At 34.1% G+C, this 27,290-nt stretch overlaps 1 protein-coding gene across 2 annotated transcripts; it reads left to right on the plus strand.

Moving 5' to 3' along the window:
- The first annotated feature begins 878 nt into the window (after positions 1-878).
- LOC126757198 (putative inorganic phosphate cotransporter) lies at positions 879-27,221 on the plus strand. Of its 2 annotated transcripts, none has more exons than XM_050470902.1 (4): positions 879-1,589; positions 24,439-24,575; positions 25,009-26,082; positions 26,155-27,221. In XM_050470902.1, the coding sequence occupies exons 1-4, from the start codon at positions 1,562-1,564 to the stop codon at positions 26,374-26,376; spliced, it is 1,461 nt and encodes a 486-aa protein (XP_050326859.1). In that variant the 5' UTR covers positions 879-1,561; the 3' UTR covers positions 26,377-27,221. The 2 variants fall into 2 exon arrangements, with proteins under 2 accessions (XP_050326859.1, XP_050326860.1); XM_050470903.1 differs by lacking the exon at positions 879-1,589 and adding an exon at positions 23,181-23,295.
- Positions 27,222-27,290: the final 69 nt, after the last annotated feature.

Raw genomic sequence — 27,290 nt, forward strand, 5'->3', positions numbered from 1 at the left:
CATGTACTTTCTTAGAGTCAAATGCGCCGCATGCAGAATTCCGCGCTCTCTTCGCCACTGATAACCACCTGGCCGCTGAGAAATAGGCCAGTTCATAGAAAAGAGCAGATTGCATGCTAGTGTGTGTGTGTATCAGCGAGAGATTGTGTGTGTGTGTGTGTGAAAATCAAAGAAGAGTCATAGCAACAAGTGCGCGCGCACTCATCAGAAGTCAAATGCTGCGCCGGCTTACGCTCACTCGTGCGCGGTTAAGTATTTGAAGTGAGCGCGTGCATTACACTGAGCGCCAATGAGAAATGTCGCCTGTGCGTGCATATGTGCGCGGCGCCTTCGCTTACCGGCAGCGTTGCAGCAGCATGTACAGTAGATCGGCAAGAACTTCACGCAGCGCGCCAGCAATAATCACGCACATATACGCGCCGCGCTCATAGCTGCCTGCTTGTCTGACTTTTTGGCTTTATTTTGGTGAGCGCATACCGCTGTATGTGTGCGCGCGTGTGTGTGTTTACTACGCTCCGCTGCTGACCGCTGCTTTTACTCACGCTGCGTTGTTGTTGTTATTACTTGCCGAGTGAAACTAGTATCGGTACTAGCGCTCAGTCATGCACTTCTACTTGTGTGTGTGGGTGCCTATGCCGCACGCGTATCTGTGTGTGTGTGTAACGGCGCCTCTACCGCATTGCTGCTGCTAGCAGTTAGAAGCCGATGGCACCTCTTTTATTTTGTTACTTTTGCTCTTTGTTGTTGGCGCTGCTGTCAATGCTGAGTTCGCGAGCGTGTGTGTGTGTGTGCGCGCTGTTGTCCGCGCAGCACAAATGTGCCCGCGCGCGCCTTTTCTGTTGCGATCAGTTTTATTTATATAAAAGCATTGCCAACACGTTCACTTCAAGCAGTCGACTTCAGAACGCTTCTCAAACGAGAACGCGTGAAAATTTCATTTCAACGTTCAACACGCATCGTAGAAAACGGTACAGATACACACACACAACTACTCACAAACGCAACAACAACAACAAAAGCGGGAAAATTTTAAAATAGAAATTAAATACGAAATTCTCGTGATCGCGTCAAAATAAATTTTGAGGAAAAAGTGATTTTCGGTTCGATCGTCGAAAAAATCGTCGCCAAGTCGTGTGCGAGTGTGTGCGCTAATCAACGAATGCAAAGGTTGTAGCCAATCGTATTATCAACAACAACATCAACTGCTATCAAAGTCAAATTGGTTGCTTGTCGATTTACGTCATCGGCGCCTGTTGATTTCATAGCTTCGCGGTTTACACACGTTTTATTTGCAGTGCTGCTCAGTCGAACGCAGAAAGCGTAGAAAAACGTGCGCGTGTGCTACGGTATTGAGAAAAGTCGTGGCGAAAAGCTATAGCAAATATATATGCAGTTTCAATTGAGTAGATAAAATTATATAAATATATTTGTGCAACAACAAGAAATACTAAACAAGTGACATTGCGTATAGCAATACTTGAACGCATAATTCAACAACAAAGCGTTTTTTCATCAAATTCGTGCAAGTTTCAAAGAAAGAACGGCAGCTGTAGCAGGAAACATGGTGAAAAACAGGCGTTTTGAAAAAGGTAAAGCTTGGAAACGCAGTTTTAGTTGAAAGTATTATTAGCAAAAAATTGAAAAATTAAAAAAAAAAAATTTTTTTGTTGGAATATGCCAAATACAACAATTGTGAGCGTCAATATTAATTTATAATTTTTTAGTGATATTTTTTTGAATTAGGAGTTCATTTTTTTTAATTGTTTAGAAAAAAACTAACCTTTTTTTTAATATCGAAATTTTTTGCTTTGTATTTCTTTTTATTTTGAAGTTTTGTTGCTTAAAAATTTTGCAAAAACAAATAAATTTTTTTTGTTTCAAAAATTAGTTTTTAATACTTTTATAGTTAAAACAATTTTTATAATGTTGCTTTTAAAAATTTTAAAATCTATTGTTTAGAAGTTTAGAATATTATTTGTTGACGAAATAATTTTTAAAGTTTTAAAATTATTATAATTTTCAAAGCTTTTGTAAGAAATATTTAAATTTTTTTCTTAAAAACTTATTTTATTATAGTTTTAGTTTTTAAAGTTTTTGTAGAAATATTTTTCTTAAAAAATATTATAATTTCTAATATAATTTTTGTAAAAAAATTGTTAATTATTTTCTTAAAAAGTTATTTTTTAATACTTTTGTAGTTTTATACAAAAATTGTTTCAGGAAATTGCTTAGAAAAGAATTTAGAATATTTTTTTAATATTTTTTAAAAGTAATTTCTATATAATTTTTTAAAGTTTTGTGGTTTTAAACAAGAAGTCGAAAAACTTAAATTTTTAATATATTTACTACTTTATATAAAAATACTACATCAACAAGTGCTCAGCGCACTCTTTTCTGGCATTAGCAAGCTTTTGTTCAAAATATTTCAAACTCACACGTGGTTAGCTTTGCTTATCACAACTTAACTAGAACACAAACAAATGCGTATTTCGCAATTTTTGATGTACACATTATTTTCTGTGCTATATTTTTTTTGTAGAAGGACAGCAACTAGCAACTATATTGATAGAATTAATTTTTGTTTTGCGAAAATGCAGAAAACTTATTTATTAGCAAAAAAGTACAAAAGTGAAAAAACATAAAAATGAAACAAAATACAAATACTTGTATTCCAAAAAATAATATATAAAATTCTTGTTTTAATTTTACGAAATTTTAAAAATTAAAAAAAAAAAAAATATTCGAAAAATAAAAATATTAAAACCCTCATTTATTATCAAAAACATGTAAAAGTGAACAAAAAACATGAGAATTAAAAAAAATCGTAAAGTAAAAATATGAATGCAGAAAATTTAGAAAACTTATTTATTAGCATAAAAAAAATAAAAAAGGGGAAAAATTAACATAAAAATGAAACAAACTATTCGAACAAAAAAATATTAAAAATTTTAATTTTACAAATCTTTAAATATATTAACTTTCAAATTTATTAAAAAAAAAGTTAAAAAAAGAAAGTCAAAAGATAAATATAAGAAAAAAAAAACAATATTTTTTTTCAACTTTAAAATATATAAAAATTCCTCGTTCAAGATTTTTAATAGGAAAATAAAAAATATATATATTTTTTACATTGAAATTTTTTTTGTTTAGATATTTTGTTTTAAATATTAAATTTTTTTTATTTTATTTAGAAAATTCAAGTTTTTGATGTATTTTATATAAAAAATTATTCATTTTTTTTTGTAAATAACAATTTTTTCGGATTTTAAAAAACTTTTTTTGGATATTTTGAAAATATTTGTATATATATAGTTTTTTACATAAAATTGTAATAATTAAAAAATATTTGACTCAATGTTATATTCGTTAAAAAATAAAAAAATGTTTTTTTTGTTTGATCGGAATACGGGTACAAAACCATGTCGCCAATTGATGGAATGGCACATTTATTTTTATTGATATTTGCTCATATTTTGATTTTTGAGGTGATCTCACTGCAAAGAATTTATAAATGTTTTGCAACAATTTCGCAAATATTTTAATTAAATACGAGCAAATTTAATTGCTACAAAAATATTTTAAAATCTCAACGCCCAACACAAGCACCATATTTCACTGATAAAGACTTAAACGACACACGTGACCAAGTGCAAAAGTACAATAGCATTTCAGAATTTTATAATCGCAATGTGCAGACAGCCAAATGCTTATAAAGACGTGGAATTTGGAATAGGAGAAAAATTAAGAATATTCTTATGTATATAAAATCAAGCTGATAAGCTTTTTCTTTATAAACAATTCGCAAATTCTACGGGCTTTTTCTCAAAAGTGACGGAAAAATTTCGCAAATTCAAATATAGACAAGAGGCGAGACTCTAAGCAAATTTATAAAAAGTTGCGCTTCTAAAACAAACTCAAACAAGTAAAGTTTGAAATTAGCAACGCGAACAGTAAACAACAATATTAGTATGTTCGTAATTCGCAAAAGCCCGTTTCAACACGCTTTGCACACTTGGCGCGAGAATTCAAATAATATGGAAAGGAATTGCTGGGAATTAAAACAAAAATTGTGTGAAACAACAATAAAACACGCATTTACAAATAAAATAAAAATATATATACATATAAATGTGTGTGTGTGCGTGTGATTAGCGTGAATGCTCTTTGTTTTGGCTTCTAGTTTCTAGAGAACACTTTAACAGCGCTCAGACAGCGCTTTGTTTTTGCTACAGTTGCGGCTAATTACGGCCGGAAGCGAAATGTAGCAGGCAACTTATTTGCACAAAAACAAAAAGTTGCAGAGAAAATAGTGTTCAATAAGCGTTTGCACAGTGGAAATGGCATAATTGAGTTGTGTAATGGCAATTAGACATGTGGTTTGGAAAATGTGTTCCATAATATTGACTAACTGGTGCGCGAAATAATGAAAAATTCGTTAACTACTGTTACTTCATTAACGTGGCTTAGTAAAAGTCCGGTTTAATGTCAATAAAAGTATTTGTAAGTGCGCATTTTTGTGAAGTTGCAGCAGTCGCAAATCGATTTCTTTGTCGATATTTTTTTGTTGTTAAGAACCACAATTGCATAACACAAAAGTTCATGGTTTTGAAACCTTTTTTCTAAATTTGCAAACTGTAGAGAATTTGTTACAAATTTCTTATATTTGTATTATTTTTACCTTAGACTTTTATGGCGACACTTTTAAAATTTCCTCTTATAAAAATTTCAATTATAAAAATTTATATTTTTCTCATTTTTCAAAAATCATGATTATCATTTAATACATGATAACAATGTTTAAAGAGCTTATATCTTGAACAGGTTACTCTAAGTTGACACAAAGTTTGTAATAAGCAGAAGTAAACATATGGAGATAATATAAAATTTTATATATCGATTTAGCCATGTCTGATCGTCTGTCTGTATATACGTAAAATAGTCTCTCAGTTTTAGGTATAGCGTTCTGAGATTTTGCACACGTCCTTTTCTCTTCAAGAAGCTGCTCACTTTTATGGGAAATGCTCACATGGAACTGCTATAGCATATATGTAGCTGTCATAGAAACTGAAAGATTAAAGTCAAGTCCTTGTATGGAAATTTTTTTCATTTGATGAGCCACAATGCAATTTCAAGAGAAATTATTTTGATCGGATCACTATAACATATACTATATACATAGCTGTCATACAAACTGTACAATCAGAATCAAGTGCTTGCTTGGAAAACTTTTTCATTTGATGAGATATCTTCCCGAAATTTGGCATGGTTTATTAACTAAAGTATTCATGTAACATACGAAGAAATTGTTCAGATCGGTTTATTATAACATATAGCTGTCATATAAACTGAATGATCAAAGTCAAGTCCTAGTATGGAAAACTTTTTCATTTGACGAGATATCTTTCCAAAATTTGGCATGGTTTATTCACTAAAGTTATTACGTAATATACGAAGAAATTTTTCAGATCGGTTTACTATATCATATAGCTGTCATACAAACTAAATGATCGGAATCAAGTTCTTGTAACACATCTTTTGTATTTGTGAAGGGTATTGAAGTATCATTTTTTCTTGTTTTTAAAATTTGTTTTTGTTGTTTTTTAATAATTTTGTTGATATATATATCATATATTATATATTTTTTAATTGTTAGATAATAATTTAATTGGTAGTGCTCTAAGTTCTAATAAATTTATTTTACTCACACTTTGGCTCTGATTGATGAAATCAAAAACAAAAATATTTTTTTTTTAAATCAATTTCGCAAACTAAATTTTTTACAATTAATTTTAATTGATTTATTTATGTTTAATTGAGATTATTATCCACTTTCTAAATTTATTTTAACTTTACTTTATTATTAATTTTATTCTAAAAATTTTTATAAACATACGTACATATGTATATACATACATATATTTAATTTTTTTTTATTTTATTTAATTTTAATTTTTTTTATTATTTTTTAAATTTATTTTAACTTTTATAATTAATTTTAAATATATTTTTTTTTTTTTTGCAAAAATATATACATATATGTATATACTTAAAATCTTTATTTTTTATTTTATTAAACTATTTTATTTGAAAAATGTCAATTATAATTTTTTTAGCTTTACTTTATTATTACTCTTTTTTAATTTTCTAGTTTACAAATGTTTACATTTAAAATCTTAAATTTTAATTTAATTTAATTTTTCTTTACTTTTTTTATATGAGAATTTTTAAGTTTTTAATTAATCTTTTTTTTTAATATTTTTATTTTTTTTAACTTCTAGTTTGAAAATATTATAGGAACCACCTGCTAAATTGATAACACACTTGTTTTCTCAAAATTACGCATTTCTATGCCTTTGCATTTATTGCTCAATAAAATTGTGATAGCTAACTATTTTCTACAAGTCATTTTAAAACAAGTATATTCAAGTAATATGCACGTTAATTGCGTTCAATAGTAATCTTACGGCGTCGCACACTTTCCAGCGTGATTTCAACCTAGCTTCCTTCCATTTCACAATTATTTGTTGAGCGAATTAGCAAATATTTGTTTTCTGTTTTTAGAAATATGCATTTACTCGTGCATTTTAATTACATATCTGTATAAATACAAGTCATTGCGCTATTTAAGGCTATTACTCATTAATATTTACCATTATCTAATAATATTATTTTGCTCGCTGTTTGTTTCCAACAATATTTTTTTATTATTTTATTATATATGTAAGTGCTTTGGTATGAATGAATGATATTCGCGTGAGCGGCTGACTGTACTTCGCTTATCGTGAATTCACATCTAAAACACCTACATAAGTACATATACCGTTATATCAACGGTAACTGATATGGAAATATACAACAATTAAATTTAAAATTGTGCATGACAATTACAATTAGAACCATAAAATACTTGATTGCTTACTTATGCTAAATGCACTAGCATACACCCACACACACACGCGCACCGACAAGCAAATGTCCCACGTGAGTGCACATGGCCTCATCTGTATATTGCCTTTCCGCCTTAGCGGCCCTTGCGCTGCTCAATTGCCGTTATCCTTCAAGTGTAAATTAAGCATTTTCGAATTTTCTCGTATTTATTTCACTCAATGTCTTCGCCGTTGGCCTCAATCACTTTCTCTCTGCTGGCGATAGACACAGCGATGCAGACGATAGTCAAGATGCAGCCAACGGCATCTCGGCGCACGCATACACGCATGGGCATCAAATGCACATTCGAAGCTGTTGAGTGCCTATAAACTCATAAAAATGTCTGCAAACATACACATACAAGCATACATACATGTACATATGTATGCATGTGGTTGTGTGCGCACCAACTCAAAGTCCATTGAAATTCGTGCACCGGCCGACCGGCCGTTTTGTCGGCTTTTCGGCTGCTCGCCTGTTGCTTTGTTATTCTATTGCTCTTACTCGCTGATTAGCGCGCACAAACACTGGCACATACATCCATACATACATACATATATGTGCAGCATATTCAACTGAATGGACAACAACATTCCTCTGCAACCAGCACGTGCACACATCATGTGCTTATGGAAGTCACCAGAGTATATAATATATGTGTATGTGCGCTTATTCGATTTGAGTAGAGCTACACTAACACATTTTCAATTGCGGCAAGAAACTAGTTTGGGAAACATGTGTTCTACGAATTTCTATGCATACTCGAATAGGAGTGAGCGCTGTGGAAAAAACGTTGATTACGAGTACTAAGCCGACTTTGTCACACACCACACGCACATATTCATACACACATGCATATACATACATATATACAAGTTTACATGGAATTCTTTTTGATGCTAGCTGTTAGTATGCTCATAAATACGAGATAACGCCTTAAATACCGCATTCAGCTGGTATATATTTCTTGTGTTTATTTTTGTTGTTGCTCTCGCATTGTAATGGTGTATTGCATAGTTCGACTTTCTAGGAAGGCATGACAATTTCTGATAAGGTGTTAACTCGCTGTGTTGTCTAATAAATATACTAAGCATTTTTAAGTTCGTGTTGCTGTTGTTAGTTTTTGATGAGGATTATGTAAAATGTTTTGTAATAATATATTATAATGCATATATGTATGTAAATTGTTTAATATAAAAAGTGGCAACAGTGCATATTGAATTAATCATAATTTTACATAAAAAAGCTGTGGAAATTATGATGAAATAAGCATAAATCATGGAAAAGGGGCGTCATTAAAACCAAAATCAGCAAAAATGTTAATTTAGGTTGCAGAGCAGTTAAAACATCCTTCAGAGCGCAATTCTTTTTAGATAAAAGCATACATATACATAAGTATAAATACTTCATTATGCTCAGTTTGTATGGCAGCTATGTATACGCTAGAGTGGTCCGATCTGAGCAATTAAATATATGGATATTATAGTATTTCCTTCGAAAATAATCTGTGTCAAATTTCGTGAAGATATCTCGTCAAATAAAAAAGTTTCCCATACAAGAGTTTGATTTTGATTTGATTTTCTGCTGCTATACTCATTTTTCATTACTTGTGTACAATTCTCAACTAATTTATAAAAATCTCGTTACAAATACTTGAGTATAATTTCTGCTATAAGCAAAAACAACATGTAAACAATAATAATTTTGACCACATGACTTCAATTACGAGAAATAGCTAAATTTCTAGCAATTCTGCGTTTATAATTAAAACAAATAAAGTCAGAATATGTAATATTTTTGTTACTATATTTAAAGCTTATTCGACAGTGAAGTGCTAATAATATTGTAGAGTGCTTATACTAACTAGCTAATAAATAAAATCTTATTTAAAACATCTTTATATGTATACATATACCTATGTATATACTTACATATACATATGTATGTAGGCAATTTCTTCAAAAGTCAACGTGCCATATCGCATGGCTACTGAAAGAACCGACGATCCGAAATACATATTTTTTGTAAATATGTGGCTATACTCTGCTAAAATAATATAAATACTGCAGTATATAAATATGCATAAATATACAAAAAGTATGTATGTATGTCATTATATACGCAACCGAACAAAGCGAAAACACTCTAGAGAAAACAACAACAGTATAAATGCATTTATTTACATATTCTCAGGCAATTGTATTTATATGTAAATACTCATGCACACTTATAAGCACAAATTAGTATTTTTAAATATGTAAATACACAATACCGCATCTTTTGTAATACTTGCAGCGCATTTGTGTGTGTGTGTGCGCATGAAAACAAATTTAGTAGGTATAACTTTGGAATATTTGCATTACAAGTGGCAATCAACAAGAATTTATTATGTGAAATTATTTATGCCAAAAATACAAAAGTAAATACATACATATACATACAGCTATGTGCTTAAAGCGGTAGATAATAATAATGAATTTAAAATTTACAAACTGATGCGCTTTGTTAGTGAAATGTGTGTTTATTTGAGAAAAAAAAATTATAAAAAAAGAAAAAAATATGTAAAAAATATTAAAATAAAAATATGAAACATATTCAATAAAAAACTTAATTTGATTTTTTTTTACATAATAAAGCTTCAAAATAAAAAAAATTGTGATGAAAATTCAACAAGAGAATTTATTCAAATATCACTGTTAATTTTTTTTAAATTTTTTTTTTAATATATTAAGGTCAAATTTAATTACAAATTAGCCAAAAATTATTTGAAAAAAATAAAATAAAATTGTTAATAAAAACATTTGGCAATTGCAAGTAATAACAATAGACTAAACAGTAGCGGCTATATTGTTTGCGTGATCACACGCCGTTGACCGAAAATTTAAATAAATTTATTTTTAAATTCTAAAAAGGAACACAAGCAAACAAACCGGTGCCAAGTGAAGCAAATACATACTTATTTGCCACGTAAATTTAAAACACATAATAAAAATAGCGACGGTAAGAGAATAGCTAAGTATGTACATATGTATGTATGTATATACAAACACGCTGCTGATCCCACACACGCCTCTGAGCCACAACAATTAAAAAAGAACGAAAGACTAGAGAAAGTAGTGTTAGACAAATTTTATTTTATTTTTAAGTAATTTTGTATTTTCAGTATTTTTATTTTATTTTGACACTCTTCTTCCTTTTCGTTGACTATCATTAAAACCGCGTGCCGCTTGGAGCTTAAAATAAAACAAATATGCAAAAAAGCCGAAATAGTGGGTATCGGAAATGGAAAATGAGAAGGATTTTCATGCTCTTTACAATAAATAAATGCTCTTTATGTGTGCATACATGCAGTGTGTATACAATATATTTTTTTCTGAAAAATACTGCTAATCAAGCGTACTATTTTCAAAGTAATAAATATCAGTACGCAGCGTTGATAACTTAAGAACTCTAATAAATTTACATATTTGGTAGTTTAACATGACACTGGAAAAATATGAAATTTTTAAACTGCAACGTTCTAGTTGCAAACTAGTCCGAAAGTAAACACTTTTATGTAAGTTGGTAAAAATACTTTTCGTATATTTATTGAAACGAAATGGATTAAATAAATTAAAAAAATTATAGCATCTAACTAGTTGCAAACTAGTCCCAACGTAACCTTTTTTGGTTGAGTTAATAAAAGTAATTTTTGTTTGAATATTGGCACATAAATTATGCTATTAAATAAAAAAAATTATACCAACTAACTAGTTACAAACTAGTCCGAAAATAACCGCTTCTGATTGAGTTAATAAAAGCACTTTTTGTATAATTATTGACACAAAAATTATGCTATTTATAATTAAAAATTTTATGGCATCTAACTAGTTGCAAACTAGTTCGAGAATAACAACTTTCGTTTGTGTTGATAAAAATACTTTTTGTATAATTATTAGCACAAAAAAATTATATTAAATAAATAAAAAAAATTTTATAGCATCTAACTAATTGCAAACCAGTACAAAAGTAAGCATTTTCGGTTGAATTAAAAAGAATATATATGCATATATACTCATAAAAACTAGAATTATTATTACTAAATATGCAAACCCATTTAATGCCAACATTTTAGGCCTCACTTATTCTCAATAAGTCTAGTAATAAACAGAGCTGAGTTGTTTATCTGCTGTAAGCAATTATCTATTGATTTATTTATTCACTATCTACTAAATTACTTTAATACTTATCATTGCACAATTTACTAAACTTTAGCAGATAACTAACGTAGCAGTCATGCGCAGAGTAAAATCAAATAAAATAAACGAAAACAAGTCAAGCACTTCATAATGTTATTAATAGCAAAAAGGTAAAAATGAGCAGTTACCTTATCAAAGTTATAGCTACAAGCGAAAAGTCATATATTTCAAGTAAATAACTGTCTGACTCAACTCAATGTCGTGGCAAATATCAAAACAGTTAACTAAAATAAATAAACTGACTATAAAAAGTTTAAAAGCACAGAAATCTGCCGACGCAAATTTATTAAAACGGAAAATTTTTAGCTATAAAATTCTTTCATAAAAGTGGGGCCGTTAGCTAACTTTGCTTTACTGCGCCGAATTTGGAGCAAATTTATCGACGCAATTGCCAGTTAGATAAGATTGGTTCATTTGCTGTTCTAAATTATCAATAGGTTTATGTTACTAGTTTACACTAGTTCAATATTTTTATTAAAATCCCATTGCACTCAATAAACAGTTATATATTTTTTATCATATTTAATTTATTCGTTTATTTTATATTTGTGAAACGGACTTGTCGTAACTGAAGTTATCGCATGAACCAATCTATAGCGTATTTACGTCTACGACCTCTAAAATTTTTCATTGCATCGTATTACATACGATCGGTGTTTCAACCCTACAAAGCTTACAAAGTAACATAGACCGTAATATTTATTTGGCATACTTGTATATTATTTTTTATGCTTTGGACCTAGGAACTAATGACTCGATGGACCGAAAAGACCAAAAAGCTTTTACAAAATAAAAGAAAAGGTTGTTAAGAATAAAAACGAAAGACAAAAAAAAAAATTCGATGCAAAAGCTTTAGATATACCGAATATATATAAAACTTGGAACTAGAAAGACCGAAAAGACCAAAAAACTTTTACAAAATAAAAGAAAAGGTTGTTAAGAGTTCTCTTAGAAAAGAAGGAACAAAAAAAATTTACACAGCTTTTAAAGCTTTCGCTGGATGTCTAAATGAAATTCAAAGTACACCAGCTATGAACATATATATACTAATTAAGAAAAGCTTCAAAAGCATAACAAAGTTTTCGAGCCTTAAAAGCTCATAAAAGCTTCAACTTCAAGTTCCCGACCATATCATTTAGAAGGATCAGAAAAGCTTACTCTGAGAACTAGGTTCAACTTTACTGTCAATATCAAAAGCTCATAAGAGCTTCAACTTCATTTCTTTACTATACTAATATCTATATTAATACCATCAAAAACCAAAAATCTTTGAAAATCACAAAAGTTTAAAGAAAGCTTTAAAAGCTCATAAAAGCTTTAACTTCTAATTCCCTACTATACCATTTAGAAAGCTCAGAAAAGCAAACCCTGAGCACTAGATTCCACTTCGCGGTCAACATTCTTCCCCTAGCCTTTTCCACTTAAATGCAAAGACTTTTACAAAAAAATCAGCACTGACAACTTCATCAGCGCGTGTTTATGATTGCGTCAATAAATATTTGGAGTTACGTTATTCTAATATGTATGTATGTAGATAAACAACAAATAAATGTCTGCATGCGTCAAATGGAAGTGAAGTGGGTAATAGAAAGTCATCCTGTGACACAGAAAATCGAGTCAACGCGCAACTTCCACAAGCGTGGCGAGCACCAACTGATAACGATCAGCCAAATTGTGTGATTGGCGCAAAAACATTACGAAATATCGAACAGTTTGGGTGGCAGTAAATTAATTGATTTTTATTTGCGTTACAAAATAAACAGAAAAAAAACGTTTTTTTTTGCTTAAAATTTAATTTGTTGCTCTGCTTAAAATTTCATTTTTTCTGTTTTGCTTAAATTTTTTTTTGTATTGATTAATTTGTCGTAACGACGACATTGAAGCTATCAATTGCGGCGCGAGTTTATTCGCTTTCATTTGTTTGTTTATAGATTTTATTAATATATTTATGTTTTTTTTATATATTCAATAATTAATATTTATTGTAATCAATGGTGGCCGCTTGCTGTCTGCGCCTGAGCGCGTTGGGCAATTTGGTTTCGCTGGGGTCACTTGCGCCGCTGATAGGCAATGCGTGGCATTGAACGGTAGCGCGTTTGCGGTTTCTGCATAAACGAGCGGTTAGCAAGCTGCTCATTACAAATGAGAGTTTATATATAAATATTTTTTGTATTTTTTTTTGTTGTTTGAAATAATATTTATTATATGCGCTTTAAGCATTAATTGACATTTATTCGCGATTTATTGCAAAAGTTTTATGTTTTTTTATTTTTATTTTTATTTTTTTTATTTTTTTTTTATTGTTTAACTTTCTGTGTTACTTAAGGTTATTGATGAATCAGCTTGTGTACTTATTTTACACGTTTTTTAAGTGTTTATGGGTGCTGTTGGGGATTTATTACGGCTGCGCGGCTTTTAGTTTGGTCATATTTCAAGTGCAGATCTTTATCTGGCGTTATATCCGGCATGAGGAACTTGAACTCACCGGAAGATTGCATGCAATTTCTTGCAATTTGCGGTAATTTCATGCGGTTTGTTGTTGTTTGATGCGATGTGTTGTTATTTCATTTTATTTTTTCGATTTTTTTTATTTCATGCCGCGCATGCTCCCTTAAATGACATTTGTGCGTTAATTTTAGCAAACAACTGGTTTGATTATCAAACATAAAATGCAATTAAATGCAAAATCCATATTTGGCATATAAAAACGTGGAATATTTTCGCGTTATTTTAGTTAAAAATGTGCGCGCTTCAATTTTCAATACTCGCAAAGCACTAACAAAGCGTTTAGTTGTAATCCACAGCGCTCTAAGTTGCAAAAGTAAATTATTCAATTATTTTGTTAGCCCAAATTCCATGCCTGAGCACATGCCATAATAAAAACGACACGCCCTTAACAACAATTACGAGATTCAACAACGAAAGTGTTAATTATTTGACAACACATGAGCAATGCGTGAAATTCGCATAAAATTATCAAGTCATGCCGCGCGACACGGTCCAAAATGAATTAATTGAGGGGAGGAAAAAACGCAAAAACGAAAAAAGGTAAAAAAAGGGAACATAAAAGAAAAAAAAACATAACAAAAAAAGTAGCAAAGTTGTCACTAAACTAATTACATATACATAAAAAAAACAACTCTTGGGAGCTAAAATTCTAAAAATATAATAAAAAAACACAAAAATGTTAACAAAAAATAATAATTATCATAACTGAGCGCGCAGAAGCGCTGAGTAATTTTACAAAAACAAATGTGCGGCGCTTATCTACAAGAAACGAAAATTAATATTTTTTTAATAAAAACACCAAAAAAAAAGCTGAAGTGTTGAAAAATGTCTATATAGTATTCTAAAAATATGCCTGCACATGTGTTCACCTACACGCAAGCGTTCCAAGCGTAGAACACGTTGAGCGCCGTCAATCACGTGAATGAGCGCGCACAGCAGCAAATAAAGAGCATAAAATATTTGCTTTAAAATCTATGAAAAAATTCGCACGAGAGCGGTTTTTCTATATTGAAACATTAGTGCGCGCAAAAGCGATATTTTTACTAGAGCGGTGAAGAGTGGGCGCGGCGCAATAGGGGCGAATGAAGTCAGTCGTGCCTCCAACACACGAATAACATGTGAAACTCCACGGCGGCGCGTAAATAGCAAAAATAAACACGTTTGCTGCCTGCTGTTGTTGTTGCTGCTGCTTATCGTGGCACTATCCAAGAATGTGCGATGAAAATCGGAGCAAACACAACAAAAAGCAACGAAAATGTGTAGCGCTCGCTGCGAAGCCGCCACGCCGAGATACGAACACAAGCACATTTTTATCGTACACATTTTATAGAGCGAGAGATAAAGTGAATAAAGAAATAGAGGCATTTTTTGTTGCTCCTCAAATAGGCAAAGTTCGCTTGCGGTCTCATGCGGTTCGCCAGAGAGCGCAATGTTATCTAGTAATTGCGTATTCGTGTGCAAAGTTAGTGCATGCAAAATGAAGCGAAAGCAGAAATAACAACAAACATGCACAAGTGCGAGCACATCAAGCACACTGGCGAGGCGTGAGTGGCACATGGCTAAAAATACACGCAATGCCAGCCAGCCAGCGAACGGCGGCAGCATAGTTTAGGCCAACAGCAGCAACATTCCAACGACGGCGCGACGAAATTGCACGAGACTTGGCGATCACGTTGGAACTAGACCCACCACAAATACATTAACGCACACATACATGGATATAAGCTTGCTGCATTGCCAATAACTAGATTAGTGTGTATTAATCTGCAGTCGCCTAGCTGCCGGCGTACAAAGCGACACATTGTCGGCGAAAAAAAACGAACAGGCCGAAGAGGAAGGTGATCAGCTTCAACCACGGCACGATCACATGCGACGTCATCGCATCACTGAGTCATGAAGACGGGGTTCAAAGGCCTATTTGCCAAGCAGTCAGCCAGCTTGTAGGCTAATGCGAATGCAAAAATGCGGGGGTTGGCAGTTGAAGCCGGCTGCGAGCGGCGCAACGCCGGAAAACAGGCCACACAGCTATTTACAAAGTTCAATTACATACATATGTATGTATGTATGTATGTAAGCAAATTTCAAAATAAATCAGAAACCCACTTGTAGAATTCAATGGAAACGCACCTGTAATTGGGCGGCATGCAGTGGTCGTGTTTGCACTTATTTGGTTAGGAACAAACGTGTTTTCCCCATAATAGGCGATGCGATTAATACTACCGATATTTATTGTTGTTTTCGCTTTGGCTTTCGCGTTGAAAGTATTTTCTAAAACTTGTTTTTGCTCTATTCACGTTTTTTTTTCTTTGCCGCAAGGTCGCAAGTTTTAAGAAGCTGCTCGAAAAAACACATTTCCACGTATTTTAATACAAGTCTTTATTATAGATTGGAGGTTCTTTTTACGCCAATACAACCATGCCAATGATTAATCCAATTTTCCATATACTTGTTATAAGCCTCGGCCGTGCCCTTCAGTACCTTCAGCGAATTTTAAATTTTCGGTTTCGGCTAATTTTTGGACAGATTCGACGTCATATTTATAAAACTACGTCTCATCAACAGTTCTTTCGTTAAGCATCTCTTTTGTAATCTCGACTCTTCATCGTCATTTTGCAACAGATCTAGGCCTTTTGGTACAAGTCTATCATTGGAACGATTCATACTCAAATCATTAACTACAATTTGTTGAGTGAATCCTTGAGAGTTGATAAGAACTTCATTACATGTGTCTGATGCCAACACGACGATTTTCAACCACTAAGTCTCATTCACTTAAATTACAGTTACAGAAAAGTTTTTAATGGTAATTGGTATCTCTAGTACTAAACTATGATATTAAGATAGCATTGAAGACTCTAAAGTATCTCCAAAAAAATACAATCTGAGCAAATTCTTAAAGTTTATATGAATTCTGGCGGCTCCTTCTCTGACCATACACCGACAAGGGAGTTGAGGGTGGGAAGAAGCCGTTGGAGTGAGCTTCTTTAAGGATGAGCCAAAGCTTGGTGGGAAGGGTTGGTGTCAGAAGCTCTTTATCAACTTCAACTTCAGACTTCCGGAATCGCAGGAAATTGCAAAGCTGATGAGCTAGCAGGGAAAAGCACCCTAGAATTGCTATCGTTAGAATGGAAGCAGGTCGGTGCTTCTGTTTCCTCTTATGTTCTACTCCTATATAGCTTAGCTTCGCGGAATCTAGACCAGTGCTGGGCTAATATTGGTACATGCGTAAAAGCCTTTTGCCTTAAGATCGATCGATAAGATGATCTCTTTACCCGCAGAGAGGCCAGCCTCTCCCTTGTTTGTGGGGCTTTGAACCTATTGGCGTCCTTGCATAAAAGTTGGGAATCTTACCAGACGCCATCTGCATAAGCTGTATGTAAGGAGGTGAGGTGAAACTCAACACTTCCTTCTTGACTTTTCCGCGTTTGGAACGTCAAGACTTAAACACTTGAGTGCGCATACCTTCAGACATCCTACCGAACTGGCGGGAGTGGAAATTAAACGCCTGTGCAAATTTGTATTGGCTACTAAACGTTTTACTAATTTATAAATTCGAATACGGGAGTTTTTCTTTTCTATAGCTTTACAAAGCACTACATATAGCAGTTCACGTGCGATTTTCGATCAGCCATCTAACCTAATTTAACCTAAAAGAGTAGTTATGAGCTTTCTAAGACTACAGATATATCCTAACTAAATATAAAAGAATTTTTTTTTTTCAAAGTTGAAAATCATTAAAGAGACATATAATTAGCTTAAAGCCAAATATTTTGGACTCCGCAGATTTTTTTATCCATAAGTGAGCCTCATCTGACGCAAAATACTAAATTTGAATGACACTTGCGTCACAAGAACGCAATTTTTTCAACCGTTTATTACTTTTTTTACATAACCATATTTTTAATGCACTTTAAATTGCTTACAAAAGCACTGCGGTGCTTTTCCTAACGCCATTCTGCAAGTCTTTTACTCTTTTCTGAGCCTCTTCGCTGCTTTGTTGCATGTATGCAATACGTAAACAAGTTTCACGCAATTCTTGTGAAGGAAATGAAAAAAATTGCTAAGAAAGCCAACAAAAACAAACAAAAACAAAAAAGCGCAGAGTCAGCGCTTAAAAAGCCGAAACAACAAACAACCATGGAGGATTCCCTTGCGGTGTGGTTAACTAGAAGCCAAGTATAGAATGGTGCTTTTCTGCTTATGGCCTGCAGCTAAAAATAGCCAAACGCCAAAGCGCATACCGACATGCGAACGACATTGTTACGCTGCCAACTTTGGTATGGTTTTATGGCTTTGTAATGTGTGCCTGTGGCATTGTGCTTGCTGACGCAGTGAGAAATTTGTAATTTAATGGTGTGCGAAGCAGAACAAGAACAGAAGCAACTACAAACGTCAAGTATTGCTAATTATAAACAAAAGCAAAGCATAATTTACCATTATAAATTGATATGGCATACAGATTACGATCATTACATTAAAATTATGGTCAACTTGTTCGCTTCGTGGTGGCTATTGTTGTCACTGTTGTTGTAATAATGCGAATTCGCGCCATAGGAAAAAATTCCAAATCACTTACGAGCACATTACACATCGTTAATTGACCGCGCTGGGCAGCGTGAGAAAGCAACAACGCGGGCTGACGCATTTTGTGGAGCGCAAGCGGGAGCGCTACGCTGGCGCTAAATATGGAGCAGCGCACCGCGCTTTGCACATTCATTCAGCATTTAATTACCATTTCAATATTAATGCAATTTTGGCAATTTTGAATGAAGCATGCACGGGCGGTGGTTGTGTGTGACTTAGCGCCTGCTGCATGTGCATATGTATGTATGCAAATGTGTGCACTAATTTATATATTTCCGTTGTGTTATTTTTGTCACACTTCAACGCGCGTGTGTGTGTGGGTGTGTGGGTGTGTATCCACCGCTTTAATGCTTAGCTGCTTTAATGCCAAAAAGAATTTCAATGAAATTTCACGCGCAACAAAAAAGTGTTTTATAAAAAGTTTTTCTTAATGTCATCTGGAAACACCCTAAATGCAAATTTGAACTGGTTGCTTCGTGTTATTCTTAAAAGAATCTGCCAATTTACATAAGTAATTGCGTATAAGTGTTGGCGTATGTACTGGTTACCGTTCTCGTGGGTGTGGATGCTTTTGTGAAGCTGTAAACAAAATTTTAATGCGTTTTCTCTTGTTTTTGTTGCATATTCTAACACTTAGTATGGAGATCAGCTGATTGCGGCAGGTGTTACAAATACAGGTGTGGCACAGTAAATCTTCAATTGCTCAATTGCGTGCAAGAAAGTGATATGTCATTAAAACGGTTGCGAAGTGGCAAAATTTACCTTGAAATAAAAAAACAACTACAGTGAATGACCTTGGAGTCAAAGTTCGGAAATTACTGTATCTCATTTCAAACACAATAAAACAAAAAAGTTTACAAAAACTTGATTTTGATAGGATAACGGATCGGATACTGATAACGTATTCCTTATTTGCAGTTTGGGGGATCGGAAGGAATTCAGAGTACAACACACCTCGATAATCGAAGAAAACTTAACCTTGATTTTTGACTGCTTTGTCTTTGTTATTTTAGCCTCGGCTCCTCTTTGCCGCGATATTCGGTCAATTGATCGTCTGTTTCCGGGTCATAAACATATATCCAAGACTCATTGCTAGTGATAACAGTTTCATGAATTGCTGGTAGTCGCAAAGCATTGTTTCACAGACGTTAAAGCGACGCTGTTTTTAGAAAAAACGTAGTAATTTTGGAACCAATCGTGCTTTCACTTTTCTCAGACCTTTCAAACGGTTTTCACGAAGCCTTCCAACGCTGCCAGTAAGATCTCTGACTGTTAATCGTCGATTCCCAAGCACCAATTTCTTTATTTAATTGAGATCATGATGATCACATCAGTTGCTGTTCATGGCTGTCCTGAACGTTGTTCGTAGTCAAAGCGTTTTCGACCCTCTTTGAATAATTTGTACCAACCAAAAATACTTGTTCGCGTCAGATAATTATCACCGAAGGCCTTTTCCAATATTGTGAAGGTTTCGGCGCCGGAAATTTGATTCTTTAAGTACTTCAGAAAGTCAACCGTATACTAAACCATAATGATTATTTTGATGTGTCATTTGGCACAGATCTCACAGACAGTCAACCCAACATACATACAATAATAAATACTTCTACGAATAGGTATCTATTCATTCGAAATTTAAATTCAAAAGTCTTACTACTTTTTGCCCATAGTAGTATTTCAACCTAAAAGTAGGCAACATGAGATAGCACTAAAACAAAAGCAAATAAAACGTTGCCTACAATTAGGCCAATCGTAAAAAAAACATTATTTCCATTTACCTAAATACTGAACCTAAACGAGTAACAAAATATAAATCCATTTAGATTATGCTTCAAATATATCTAAGTATTAAATTAGCTATGAAAATATTTAGTAGTCCCTTTAGACATCATCAGATATAAAATTAGATATTAGCAGCTTAAAAGAGATTCTATATATACCTAAATGGTATTTTTGCTATCAAAAAACCTTTTCTTCTGTTTATGTTTTATCTCCAAAAGCAATGTTTCTTTAGGCGCAACAAACGTTGTTCTCACTGCACTTTGCAAATATTATTTTTTTTTTTAATATACTTGGCAAACATTTCTAAAGTGACTCACCTAGAGACTAACAGCCACAACTAATAAACAGAAAATATTAGCTTTCTTAGAAAAATAAACAAGCGAACATAAACATATATATATATATACATATATCTACTGCATCTTCAGAATTAAGTTAGATTTTTTGTTAGGATGTCAGTCTTGTAGGCAAGCAAATATACTGGAGGCATAATTTTAGATTCCTGTTAATTTTAGATTAGATGCAGACAAATGTTTAGAGGCAGACACAAAATATTTTAAATACTTAAGGAAAATGTGTTCATCGCGGCATAAAGGCAGTTTTTTTTCGTGCTCTCAAAAACAGCTTTAAAATCGACGAAGAGGTGGTGTGCGTCGATCCTCTTTTCACGGGTCTTTTCCAAGACTTGGCGCATGGTGAATATCTGGTCAGTCTGTTGACGGTGGGCTTTAATATTTTACCCAGTACATTGGGTGGGCTTTCTGTGGAGCATACATAAATTCCAATAGTGGGGCATGTTTTCATTCGACCATATTCTGCAAAGAAGCTGAAGCGTGCTCCTTATCACTTCTTCGCCGCCATTTTTGAATGGTTCGGCCAGCAATACATCAGCTTCCGCCGCTTCGTTGTTCTTCAGACGGGTAATTGCTATTCGAACTTCTTCATTGTCGGGCAATGGAACGTCTGTTCCATCATCATCGAATGGCGAATCGGGTTCACCATCTCTTTAACTCTCATTCAGCGGGCAGGAGAAGTGTTCCTTCCATAATTTCAGTATGCTCTGCGCATCGGTCACTACATCACCTCTGGGGGTTCTACAATTGCTTTTATAGTTATATAGTATAACTTAAAACTTAATGAAACTACTTTGACTTAGTCATTCAACAAGCATTATTTTTTAAAAGAAAATCGTTCATAAGAACCTATGGCTTCGAGACAAAATTCTGGGAATCAAAACACAACTTTGTGTGCACGGAAAATAACTCAAAGTGGCAAAATGCCTCTCAAATGCCTTTTTAATCTAAATAATAGCATCACAACATGACAGAAAATACCGCAATGCTCACATTTCCAGCATCTGCAGTGGCAGTTGCAGCCATTTGAGTAACACTTAAGCGAACGCAAATATTTAAAATAAGAATTAAATTTAAATAAAGTCACTAAAACTTAATACCGCATATCAAGACCATAAAACTCTTTCTTGACATTATCATAGCAGACGTGCGATATTTATCAGTTGACGTTCAACTCCGCTCTCTAGCTGTAAGCGTACTGTCACGTAAAGGACATGACGTGCTGTCATGACAAAAATAAAAACGGCGCTAAAATAAGAATAAGTCAAAACAGTCATGTATGGATAATTAATAGAAAGACATGCCTTTGGGAATTTCAAAATATTTGGCTGCGAGAGCAAAATATTTCCGTGACGACATGGAAGTGAGGTGTATAAATTTTCTACGACGACATAATAATTATCTCAGAAAAAGTTTTGTTTTAGTAAATGACTGACAAAAATGCTTAAGTGAATTTTTATGGTAATCTTGACAGCGGAGCGTTAATCGCTCATGCTAAGTTTTCGCCCATACTAACTAGTCACAGTGTAAATAACAGTAGAAGTGACAAGAAAAACGTTCACTTCCGGCACAACAAAACAATAATACCCTTCATTGGTGTTTTTCTTTTAGTACAAAAGGGCATAAAATAACATTTATCTTGTTTTTGTATGACAGCTATATGCTATAGTGTTCCGATATTGGCGGTTCCGACGAATAAGTGACGTCTCAAACCCAGCCAAGACTCCTTCTCACTTTATCTCGCTCGAAAAGTTTTTTGGCTACCCAGTGGATACTTGGTCTAAGACCGGAAGTTGTGAGCTGCTTGAGCCATATGTGACAGAATCGTTTCTGGCCACTCCCAAATAAATGGCGCTTAGAGAACTCTTTTCACTTGCGTGAACCATGTGTCTGTCCACCATAGCTTATCGTTAGCGCTAGAATTTTGTACCACAAATAAACTCATAGGTCAATTGGTTACTTTGTAACTAGTTAAGGACTAGTTAGCGATTATCAGCGTATTAAACAACAAAAAATCTTTCAATGAAGGACTGCACTTGAGTTTCAATGAATTTATCGGCTAGCACTAGATCTGATTTCGCATTCAAGTGATCAGATTGTTATCACAAAAGTTAATAGTGCCTTGAGTTTGAGTCATAATCATAACCGAATGCCAGACTTCTCACGTTCTTGCCCTCAAGCAGTTTATGCAAACATAATTTTAGCGGTTTACACATATATATTTACCAAACTGACTGTTTAACCTGCTCGCTGCGTGCCATTAAGACAGGCTGTCCATCTTAGCCGATCACTTTAGGTACTCAGACACACACACATACACAGGGGTTTATAGATGAGTGTATGTGATTTAACATTAAAAACACTTATCTAACGCAAATATATTTATCGCTGAAAGAAGCTGCTCACTAATCACCCGTAAGTAAGTAGGCTTGAGTGATGGCTGCAACAAGAGGCAGGATACACATTTCTGTATGTATGTATGTGTATATATACTTATGAATTTACAAGTGCACAGACAAACGAATATGTTATATAAATATGTGTCTCAAGTGCGCTCGTAAGTGTCATTTACCAGAGTAAGCGGCACTGGAGTGAGTGCGCGCACTTACACACATACATATGTACTTACGTGCCGACTTGGACATAGATATGTTTGTATAGGTTTTATAGACATTTTGTTTGAATATATATTGATATATATGTATGTATGCTAGATGAAAGTCAAAACTTTCCTTTAAACGCCGGACACCGTTTGGCTGTCTAGTCAGTAGCATTTTGTGCACACAGCCAGCGCGACGATATTTCGGCTATACAAATTACATCCACTCGATCGATCCAGACAAACTATACAAGTGTATTTGGTGGAAGTGCACACTTCACTAGTGTTAAAATGTTTTTCAAAAGTAAGCCAGTGTTGCAGATAGAAAATATTGCATACATGTTTTACAGTGAGAATATTCAACAAAAAAAAATCCTGAAAGTGCATTAAGAAACAGGAAAAAACTCTAACTTCGGTTGCTTGGTAACTCTTCACAAATAAAAACGATTTCAGTACAAGTACTTTATTTTGATTAATCAGTTTGTATAGCAGCTATATGCTATAGTGATCCGATCTGCACAATTTCTCACAATTTTTTCGGAGATTACAGAATTCTCTTGGCCAATAATCTTTGCTTAATTTCGTGAAGATATCTTGTAATATAAAGGAGTTTTCCATACAAAAACTTGATTTTTATAGATCAGTTTGTATAGCAGTTATATGCTATAGTGATCCGATCTGCACAATTTCATTGGAGATTATAGAGTTGCCTTGGCCACTAAAGTACTAAATTTCGTGAAGATATCTTGCAATATAAAAGAGTTTTCCATACAAGAACTTGATTCTGATTAACCAATTTGAATGGCAGCTATATGCTATAGTGGTACGATATCAACGGTTTCGACAAATGAGCAGCATCTTAAGAAGAAAGAGTGTGTGCAAAATTTCAGATCGATATCTCAAAACTTGAGCGACTAGTGCGCGCATGTACCGAAAGATTGACGGACAGAGAGATGTACATGGCTAAATCAACTCATGTCGTCACGCTGGCCATTTATATACTTATGTATTCTATAGTGTCTCCGATGTTTCCTTCAAGGTGTTAAAAACTTCGTGGCAAAATTAATATACCCTATACTGAGTATAAAAAGAATCTAAAGTCAATTTTAGTTCTAACTGTGAGCGAGTGAATGGATCCTATAAGAAAGAGATCTTTACAAATACCACAATAATATCCGCTAATCAGTTTGTAGCTCACACTTTCGCTTATCACCAACCCTTCATCATTGTTATGAGTTTTTAAGGTTCAAGGACCGTAGACTTACGCCCGACTCAGGCCGAGTTCGTGGCCACACATTCAAAGATTTCCTCACTTTATACAATATATGTACATATATATTATTATGATCTTATGCGTTTTAGTGATAAGCCATTGCTTATATACAGTTATTTGTATTTTTGTGCGGAAAACTAACCTTCATCTCCTTCTTCTTGTTTCTATTTACAGCACCGATCATCGGTACGAGACATATACAATGTTTCCTTTGTTTTTGTTGCCTATCGATTTGTTATGCGTTACGCGTCAACCTCAGCGTGGGCATCGTGGCGATGACGGATCGGAATTCCACGAACAGCAATCTTACGGTGAGTGTGGAATGAAATTATTTGTAAGAGTTCGGGTTGGTAAATGAGATTAGTGCGCGATTGTTGATCTTAAGGATCTTCTTAAAGGTAATCGGGGCCTTCAAGTTCTATGCTTTCAGTTTCCTGTTGAAATCTGTAGTTAAGCAACACTTGTCACTTTCATTTTATTTAATGAAGAGTCTGGAATGATCTCGATTCCTTAGGGATTTCTTTTCCTTTAAGGAAAAATTTTGTATTCCTTCAAGAAATTTGTATTTCTTAATAAAAAACTTCAGCAAACATACATTTTCAAACACTTCGTATGTATATATAATTCCGAAACTCGCGATGCCTAGACAACCCAAAATTGAGAATCACGTTTGCCAAACCTTTCTCATTTGCTCCAAATAGTTAAAAGCAATAGACAGCTAAACTTAATGTTCTCTTCTTCCAGGTATACGATTGGAGTGAAGGCACCAAGTCCTATGTGTTGAGCAGCTTTTTCTGGGGTTACATCGTTACCCAAATACCCGGTGGACACATTGCACAGAAATACGGCGCGAAAACATTACTGCTAATTGGCATTACGCTGTGTTCCGTGCTGACGCTACTCACACCATTAGCTGTTGAATTTGGCGGTTGGCAGTTGTTGTTTGCGTTACGTGTCATTCAAGGACTGTTGCAAGGTTCCGTGCATCCAGCTACGCATGCCATGTTGGCGAAATGGTCACCCGTCGAAGAACGTGGCGCGCTTAGTACTTTCTGTTATTCCGGCTCACAATTCGGCACTGTTGTTATACTGGCTATAAGCGGTATCATCGCTGAATCACCACTCGGTTGGCCCGGTATTTTCTACATCTCTGGCGCTTTGGGTATACTTTGGGGTATCTGTTGGTTAATTTTTTCGGCCAGCACACCGGCTGAACATAAAACCATCTCATTGGAGGAGCGTAAATTCATCGAAAATTCCTTGGGACAAGTTGACTCGACACCAATCATAGTAGCGCCGACCCCGTGGCGCAAGATCTTCACCTCACCGCCATTTTTATCGCTGATCATCGTACACTGCACGCATATGTGGGGTTTCTGGACGCTGCTTACACAAATTCCCAACTACATGAAGAACATACTAGATGTGGATATGAAAAATAGCGCTCTACTGTCATCTCTACCGTATACGGTCATGCTTTTGCTCAGTTTCTTCTTCATCTACCTATCGAAGGTGTTGGCACGTCGTGAGAATGTATCACTGGCTTTCAGTCGCAAATTCTTCAACTCCATCGGCCATTGGATACCAATGATCTCACTTATTGGACTCGGCTATGTCACGAAGGAACATTCATTATTGGCTGTGATCTTGCTCACACTCACCGTGGGCATCAGTGGCGCTACCTACCTGGGTTTCCAGGTGAACCATATTGATCTGTCGCCAAACTATGCGGGTACGCTGATGGGCATCACCAATGGCTCCGCGAATGTGATGAGCGCATTGGCGCCGCTGGCCGTCGGCCTGGTCGTCACCGATGTGGTAAGTTTAACTTATCAATTATACCGCATTGACATTTTATTAACCAAAACTATTTTTATGTCGCTCTTGCAGACAAATGTGGTCGAATGGCGTATTGTGTTTTTCATCGCTGCCGGTTTTTACTTTGTCGGCAACTTACTCTTCGTCATATTTGGCAAGACCGAAGTGCAAAGTTGGAATTCACCCGAAGAGACATTAGCCAAACGCTTGAACGTGGTGGACGCTGAATCGCCAGCGTTACTCCTGAATGGTGATAAGAAAAAGATAACAATCACAGAGAACGGCACGCAATAGACCAACAAAGCCGTGTGGACTAGTTGGTCCTTTATTTGTAGTTGTAGTTCATTAAGCACACAGAAGACCTCCTAGTTGATAGTACGCATATATCTTATGTATATATAGATACTTGTATGTGTATATTAGGGTTTATGTTAAGACTCTTAAGAATGATTCCTGTAGTGCGGATAACGCTGGATATTGTTGTTTTTGTTTGCAATACTTGCGTTGCACTTGCGTCCTGCGATAATGTTATTTATATCGGTAGATTTTTAAGTCATATCTCTAAGTATCATAGACAATAAGTATTTTATCTAACAAAAGGTGTGTGTGTATGTAAGAGCCTGGACAACATAAGGCTCTTACTAACCTGTACATATGTAAGTAAACCAGTCACGAATGTTAAAAAGTGCTTCATTTGCGCTATACAGTTCGGAAAAGCGTGTTAATTTTGTATAATATAAATGTAACTGTACACATAATTAAGTCACAAATGTGCTTCCATTGCCAGCGCAAGGAAATCGGGCAAACTTAAGTCATAAACAAACATGCAACTATTATCGATATTATATTTTTAATGAAAAAAAAAAATTAGCAAAACACAAGAAAAAAATTTTATAAACTAGTTTAAATTAAATAATGACTTAGAAATTTTTAATTAAATTTTGTTTACAGTATTTGTCCGAACGTATGTAATTTGTAGTAATTCGTTGAACAATTTGAACAATTGGCGATAAGGAGTGCTGGTCGTGCTGTGCGAGCGAATGCATCAAGTGCCGTTATTAGTGATAGGAACACTGTACAATATAGAATTTTACTTTTCTCTAATTAAATGCAAAATAAAGTCGAATTACATCACTTTAGAGCGCCGAGTGCACAGTTACATTATTTTTTGATTAAATCAAATTATTGATTGATTTACTTATTCGCAA

This window comes from Bactrocera neohumeralis, chromosome 4 (assembly GCF_024586455.1).
Source record: "Bactrocera neohumeralis isolate Rockhampton chromosome 4, APGP_CSIRO_Bneo_wtdbg2-racon-allhic-juicebox.fasta_v2, whole genome shotgun sequence".
NCBI lineage: Eukaryota > Metazoa > Arthropoda > Insecta > Diptera > Tephritidae > Bactrocera > Bactrocera neohumeralis.

What these genes read in the sequence shown, in the direction of transcription:
- LOC126757198 (XM_050470902.1), top strand. Translation starts at nt 1,562, where the DNA reads ATGGTGAAAAACAGGCGTTTTGAAAAAG. An exon ending in AAACAGGCGTTTTGAAAAAG is followed by an intron (nt 1,590 to 24,438) that starts GTAAAGCTTGGA and finishes TTCTATTTACAG; the next exon opens with CACCGATCATCGGTACGAGA. An exon ending in GCCTGGTCGTCACCGATGTG is followed by an intron (nt 26,083 to 26,154) that starts GTAAGTTTAACT and finishes TCGCTCTTGCAG; the next exon opens with ACAAATGTGGTCGAATGGCG.